The 8,081-nt window shown below is 41.8% G+C and overlaps 1 protein-coding gene across 8 annotated transcripts in view; it reads left to right on the top strand.

Annotated features, from left to right (window-relative positions):
* Positions 1-7,859, top strand: part of map4l (microtubule associated protein 4 like) — a 103,121-nt gene extending 95,262 nt beyond the window's left edge. For all 8 annotated transcript variants that reach the window (XM_065954368.1, XM_065954370.1, XM_065954371.1 and 5 more), the window contains one exon: positions 1,796-7,859. In XM_065954368.1, the coding sequence (XP_065810440.1) occupies positions 1,796-1,800 (5 nt within the window). In that variant the 3' untranslated portion in view covers positions 1,801-7,859. The remainder of the gene's footprint in view (positions 1-1,795) is intronic.
* The last annotated feature ends 222 nt before the right edge of the window (positions 7,860-8,081 follow it).

Below are 8,081 nucleotides of genomic sequence, written 5' to 3' on the forward strand. Positions count from 1 at the left end.
AGCCCGCCGCGCTGGTGACGTCACTGAAAGCTTTGAATTGGTGTTCCAGTCTGTGAGGTCACATCAGGTTTCAGCGTTGCAGACGCACAGCACAGCGGGAGCTACTCATAGACACAGAGTCAGACATGCACACACACACACACACACACACACACACACACACACACACACACACACACACACACAGAGCGCTGCGCTCCCCCGCTGGCCCGGCTGAAACCTCCTCACCTCTGTAACGCCTCTTTTACTACCTCTGAAGATGGTACAGAGCGGGGATCACTTGAAGGCGAAACGTCACAAAGGAGTAAATATAGCTGCTTGAAACGGCAGTCTGAATAGAGCTTGAGATTCTGTTAATTGCTCAATTTTCAAAACACTGCACTTATCTTTTGAAAAGCCTTTTACAGTTGGGACACTTGATAGCTTAGCGGTTTTGTTGAGTGCCCCATATAAGGAGCCTTCAGTCCTCCAGCAGGCGTAGGTTCAAATCCAACCTCGGCCCTTTGCTGCATGCCATCCCCCGCTCTCTCTTTCCAACATTTCCTGTCTCTCTTCGGCTCTCCTGTCTAATAAAGGCAAAAGGCCTAACTTAAAAAAGTTGCTTCGCTCTCTTCCTGATGGAGCTCATTTCTATCCACAAACAGATGAAGAGTCCAGAGGGGAGGGGACACTTTAATTGTAACTTCTTTACACATCATCATCATCGTCGTCATACAACTGGTATCACTTATAACAAATCGAGCCAATGAGAGCAGCTCATCCAGTTTAAAAGCGCTCAACTCTTTGTTTAAACTCCACATGCTGACAAAGTGTGTTTGGAGTTGAGCCACTGACAGACCCTGACAAATGTAATCCCTGATTCTACTTACGATAATAAATAATAGTAATGTTAGTATAGTAATGAATATGAATGAATAGTAATGAAGGTGACATTCTGTTTGTACAGATAATTTAATTTTAGGTCATAAAAAGGTGGAAATGATGTCCTGATCACAGGAGCGTCTGGTCTGAGCACATCACCCATTCAACACTTCAGCACCTTCTGTCACTCAACATGAACGCAGCTATTACTGCGGCCGTTTGTGAATATGATGGTTTTTTTGCAGTGAATCTTATTTGCATAAAATTGACCATTTGGGCTCAAATGAATGCGTAATGGCTCGTTTTAATAATTGTATATTGCACCGAAGCAGGGAGGCACTGTTCGGTGTTTTATGAGTGAGATGGTGTTTTTTAGTCATTTTCTCAGGTTTATTAGTTTTAAAAACCATGCAATCCTAATGAAAGTCAGGCCCAGACTCAGTGTAGGCTCTTGTACACTGAAATCCAAACCTTTCCAGGGTTGACTGGCGCTGGTTTCATCGTTCGGGGGTAAAAACTACAGAAACAACTGAGAATGGAAAAATCTGAGTTTGTGTGTGCATGTATGTTGCTGTGTGTTTGGGTGCATACGTGCGCCCAGCCAGCTGTCTGATGGAGGGAGGTGATAAAAATAGCCAAGGTTTTGTTACTAAATTGAATCATGGACAGGTCTGCAGAGCCAAGAATGGATAAATCCATCTCTGGCTCTGCAGCTGGGCTCCAGACCCCCTGAGTTCAGAGGGACCACAGACTCCCTAATTGATGGATGGCTGTAGTGATGGTACAATACAAAATAATTCATATAAACCTGCCTGAAACAGAACCGCCTGGCAGTTAAAGTTTCATCTGTTGAAATGTCCACTCCTGTCACAGCATAACTTTTTTTTACCAGTTTCCTAACTTCCTGTTTGCTCTGTTTCTTCCCCTCTTACAGATTGAGTCTCAGTGACATGTAGATTTTGGTGGGACGGGCATGACCCTCGCCGACCTGCCAATCAAACCGACCGACCAAACCCACCACGGCGCAGTCACTTTCCTCCGGCCCCGCCCCTTCATCTCGCCCACCGCAGCACCGAAACTGACCGATCGCCTCTCAGTGTTTCTCTAGGGGTCCACCTACAAGCTTCCTGCTAACCAACCCTGACCTTTGACCTCTAGATGCCATTCTGTTAACCAGTGGCTCTGCCCACAACAGAGAAGAGCACTTGGTGTCTTTGTCCGTGTTTCTCTGTGCAGGGTCCAAGTGTTTTCTCCACTGTTACAATTCCCCTGACAGCTCAACAAAATAATCACTCAAATGAAAATGACTGCACTGAATTATTCTGATCCCAGCCACTTTTCTCATTGAGTATTTCTACCATGCATATCCCTAAAGCACAGCATGCTGCCTCTGTGGTTTATAAAATGTCATGATTCTCACAAGCAGCAGTAAAAATGTGCAGGGACAGGCGCTTCTGTAGAGCAGAGAAGGTGTTATCTGAGAAGTTTAGAAATAGATCAAAAAGAATGGACTTAGATCTTAGAGTAAAAAAAAAAAAATCAGTTTCTGTGTCAGCATAGGATTCCAGTCCTCCTGCTCTGACTAATCACTTGATCCGGACCCTTGCACATATATATGACCCCTGACCCCCAGCGGAGAGAGACGGCAGACGGACACGCTCAGTGCTCTTCTTCTCTCTTGTGACACACTTCACTTCTTGGTCATGTGGTTTCACCCCAGTGAAGAGAGGGCAGGGCTGTAAGAGCTTCACCCTCTTTCAAAGTCCTCCCTCTAGTCAGTGCGTCAGAATCCTCTCTGAGAGACCTGCTAACTCTCTTCACACAATAACACAGAAGCACAGATATATATAAATATATATATACAGGAAAGCACACACATGCTTGTTGGTGTGCATGCACACATACACAGACACAAACAGAGATCAGCACATTTACACACAGACAGTATCACACACACACACACACACTGACACACATCAGTCAAACAAACACAGTCAGCTCGTCATGGCTTCATTTCTCTGTCCTGGAAAGAAATCGCCTCTTTATTGTGTTTTTGGTGGTATCTGCTGATATTGTTAAAACAACGATGAGCTGTGTTGGTGCATCCCCCCCCCCTTCATAGTCTCACATTGTCATCATAGGCTTGCCTCATCCTGCCCTCTTTCTTGTGTGCTTCCTCTGTCTGTCTTTATCTCCAACTTTGTGACAGCAATACAGTGACTGTAGTCGGCGACGCCCCCTTGTTAGCCCTGCGAACAGATTTCACACGAATAGAGAAAGACAGACGGGCGGAGAACGACCACGGGTACGACGCGTAGTTAAGCGGAGGAGGAAGACCTGTAAGCTTTATGGATTCATGTGACATTCATGGCAAGTCTGAAGTTGGCATTATTAGCAGCTTTTTAGTGAGTCAGTGATTTATTTACTAGTGACTGTGCGGTCGATGGAGGGGTTTTAGCACACCACGTGAGGTGACTACGACACGGTGACAGCAGTTTGTAGTGTCTCACATATTTCCCTCAACATCTGTAGTGTACATAGACGCATTATAAATTCATCCTTTCCTCCTTTTTTTTTTGTTCTTTATAGAATATAACTTGGTTATACAAAAATCATTGAAACTCTTTGAGGGGTTAAATGTGTTTGAAATAAAAAATAAAGTTACTTCACGGGAATACATGAACTGATTAACCAGGAAACGCCATGAACGCAGCAATACGTCAGAAAGGCAGAAGCAACATCCAAACGCTCCTTGTAGAGGAACAGTTTGTACTTTTTTTTTTAAGACGATAAAAGTCTTAAAAGGTTCGTACACTGGAAATCTAAAGCGTTGGTTGAAGATTTAAAGCGATGGTCGATGAGTACGTTTTGATCCGCTTTCACAGACGTTCAACATCTTCAGTGATCTATCGAGAAGAAAATATTTTTTATTTTGTATTGATTTAGAAAGCCAGCTTAATACAGTTTTTTGCATTTTCCTCCAACAATGCTGTGATGTGACTTTGATTTACACACCAGGAGCGTAAAAAGCAGACAATATAATGGAGAAGGTCATATCTACTCACTGTAATTCTATGCATTTTTGCACCGCTAGGGAAGGTCTTCACTGAAACTCTGAAGGATTAGCGACGTGTTTGTGACTTTTTTGCCGTAGTTGTCAGATGTGTGAAGTGTTACTACTGCATCCATCCTGTAGGGAGCGCTGTTAGCCTCTGGAACACTGATAGTCTGGCTCTGAGACTTCACAAAAGGCTTGCTGAGAAACATCCCCACTAAAGGCGCCTCAGTAGAGTTACGTAAATGTTCTCATTCACACAAGCTTTTTGATGGCTGTTATATTATTGTGTCTGGAATACTTAATGCTATCAAAATCATATGAATTATGTACAGCTCCCCTTAAAACTCTCTAGTCTTTGTGCACCTTGAACACAGTCTTGTTCCTCTCTCCCGACGCACTGAAGTGATTCTAAAAGTTGCTTTACTGTATATCGGTCAAACATTGTCAGCTGTGTACTGTAAATGTGTGCTTCTGGGAGCAAAAAACAGTCTTGGTAGCTAGAATAAATTATTATAATCAACGAGACGATGATCAAGCGTTCAATGAAAACTAGACAACTAAAAGCACCACATAGGAATATTGAATATTGTCCTGTTTTTTTCCAAATCATTCCCGTGAGAGTTGCCTAACTTATATGAAACATGACGTATGTGTGGATCATATGCAACTATGATGATGTGAATCTTTCTTGGGGGGATAGAAGAAGAAAGGGACGAAAGCACTTTTGAGAATTGTAGACAGTTGTCTGTATATAAGTAGGAACGAGTAGTAGTCTTAATGTTTGTTTGGAAGAAGCTCGGTGTGTCGCCGTGTGAGGGGATGACATGAGGTTGTGTGTCCCTTCATCTGGGTCAGCTTCTGAGGATTTTAGTGGAACTTTATTCATCAGTGTTGTTCTGTTGGCTCTGATACTTTCAACACTCAACTCTCCAGTCTGCCCTTATGTTGTTTCTGTCAACATTCACTGGTTACTACTGTTTGACCGCGCTGCAAAGTCACACTCCCAACTGGGCGAATTTCTGTTCCCGATCAGAAAAAGAACGAGAGCTGAACTATGGCCGGACGTGTCAGAGATGGAATCAATTCAATCAATCGATTTTTATTTGTATAGCGTCAACTCATAACAAGTGTTATCTCAAGACACTTTACAAAAAGCAGGTAAAAGACCTTACTTATTACTATGTTACAAAGACCCGGCCTATCCATCATGAGCACTTTAGCAAAGCAGCAAAAGTTACAGTGGTAAGAAAAAACTGTCTTATTAAAAGGCAGAAATCTTCAGCCTGATCCCCGGCTCATGACGAAACAGCCTTCACAGGCCTAGACTGCGCCGGACTTGGAAAGAGATAGGGGGAATAGGGAATTAGTTTCCATCCTGTAGCATTTTGGAGACATTCATAACCCTAACACAGTTTCAATGCTGCATTGTTAATTTATTACAAATGAGAAAAAAACATCCAGATGTAAGGGTTTATTCTGCAAACTGTAAAACAGATTCAAGATTGACTCAAACTCGTGCAACTCACATTGGGACAATTCTGAAAGGTAGACAGCATCGCTTGAAAGGAAGTGGGAGATGTTAGCCGGACAGCTAACAGGTGTTTTGTAAAGTGATGTCGTTAATGAGGAGCTTTTTGAATCTGTTTTTATAGTTCATGAATCTACAGGCCAATGGCGTTAAAACACTTCAAGTGAAGGGTCATCGTTTAGACTCGGGTGCAATTTTGACCCCTTTGAGGGGTTTCGACTTTTGTGAATTTAACATTAAAGACAATGAGAAAAGCTCCCACCAACTGTCTTACATCATGCTGACACATGTATGTGATCATTCATCATGTGATCATAGACCGACACGTTGTATGATCAATTTGTCAGCATAAAGCGAGACAGTGTTCAGTGATTTTCTCGTTGTCTTTAAGCTTTTAATCTGTCACACATTCAGTTGTGCAGAGACATTTTTCAACACATAACCATTTTATTCACACTTAGATGGCCCCGAAATGTGCAATTTGAAAATGTTACGCTCCAGACGGGCTCTTTTGTAAAGTTTCTTGAGATGACATTTGATATGAGTTGGCTCTTTATAATTTAAGATTGATTGATTCAGTTTCCTTCAACAAATTTCTCGGACTTTAGAGATGACTGTTTACGTTTCTGGAAGGCCGGTTTTCTCTTTTTAGCTAAATAAATACGAAATGAAAAATCGCTCTGCATCAACCAGGGCGTCTTCAGGTTATAGTCGATCTTGAGCCGTTGCATAAAAAGCTTTGTGACTTTGAATCGATTTGTTGTTTAATGTTATGAAAGGTGATTTGATATCCAACACCTGATGCCTCATTACTAACCTGTTTGGTTGTCGGTGGATTAAAGGTGAGCTTTGCAGCCTGGACAAAGAGTAATAACCAGATTCGCTCACAGCTGTTTGGTACCCCATTATAGCGCTTGAATACCCCCCTTCCACCAGTACCTCACCAGCCCTTGTATATAGTTCCCACCATGTTTTTATCACCCCAGAAGTATCTCAAATAAATAATAATAGAAACACAAAAAAAAAGACAAAAAAAAAACCTGACTTCTTAACAGGCTGTTGTGGATGTTGACAGATGAGCTTTGGCGTTCATAAACCCGTTAACGTTTCAGATCAATAATGGTATTATTATTAAACGGTTGATAGCAAAAGAAAGGAAAAGTGTACTTTTTCTTTTTTTCAGTCTGCCTTTTTTCCTCCAAGAGAAGGGCTTCTGAAGTTTCAAGAATGTTTTTCAAATGTGTTAAAGATGCAAGATTATGAATACATGTACGAGGTCTGTCTCTGTTCTGTTTTTGTAAGATCGGTCACACATGGAAACACTTTATTTACCGGATTCAAAGCGACGGGCAGGAAGGGGGAAGACCGTGTGTCTGGTTTGCTAAATGGTTGAGAAAAATTACTAATAAACTTGGGGCATCGCACAAAGCAAATTCTGGAAAATTCAATGAAGCGCTTCTGAAATAGTCAGCAGCCATTTATGAAACATAAAGTCAAAATCTGATTGGCTTTCAACATCTGTTTGAAATGCACAACTGTACATGTTACACCAGACGCACACCGGTCAGAACCTTTCTCCCGCCTACCCAACACTTCCCCCCGTCAAACTAACCGGCCTTTGTCTTGGCATGTGGTAGAAGATACCGTTCTGTATTAGACAGCTCCTCTATAGACACCTTGACGTATTTACCAACACAGAACTGAAAAAAGCAAAGTTTTGGACCAAATTCCCTTCTCAGTGTCCATTACAAAAGGCTAATAATGTGTTTAAAATAGCACTATTTAAAAACATTTATGAACAAATGAAGGACCGCTGAGCTCAAACAATCACTAAGTTTGAACCAGATCCGTCTTTATGTCAAAGACAGCGAACTGTCCGGATCATAAACGGGAGAATTGACTCAAATGAAGTGTTGGTAGATATGCACCCGGAGCCCCTAACTATGTCTCCCACCTACAGAGGCCTGTAAGAATCACAGCACCGAAAAGTAGCTTTCCTTTTGCACGCTTTGGGCAACTATCGGATAGTTGTCCTGTAAGAGTAATTAAGGACTCTGTTTGTCATACTTGTTGTACTTTGTTTGTACTTTGGTCAGGGGGCATCATCTACATGCCCACCACAGCTGACATTACAAACCGATCGCAAAACAAGCAAAAGAATCTACTTTTCCGTCCTGTGCAGTGGATCCACTGTAGTGTGTGCTGTATTATGCAGTAGGGCACAACACCATAGCAAGAGCATGCAGAAGACAACGAACAATCTGCTGGTTGTTAGAGGCATCTGTCCTTTTAGATAGAGCTCATCTCCCCCCCTTCAATTCTGAATATTTGGTATGAAAGAAATGTTCATTGTGATTCATTGTTAACCAGTGATGTGAATATTAATCATAAAATAAAAAGATGAGCAAAATACCTCACAGTTTCAGAGTTGTGTAATTTCTTTCACATTAATGCACATTATACACGATCACTGTTTTAATGGATGATTTATTTTATAAAGTGTTTTACAATGGGTACCTAAAATAAACAGTCAATATTTCAGTGTTGCCACATTTCTCTAACACTAATATGTGTCTCTAGTCTGTCTACAAACCCTCCAATCATAAGAAAAGTCCATCCCCTCCGTCTTCTGTC

This window comes from Labrus bergylta, chromosome 4, assembly GCF_963930695.1.
Source record: "Labrus bergylta chromosome 4, fLabBer1.1, whole genome shotgun sequence".
NCBI classification, from domain to species: domain Eukaryota; kingdom Metazoa; phylum Chordata; class Actinopteri; order Labriformes; family Labridae; genus Labrus; species Labrus bergylta.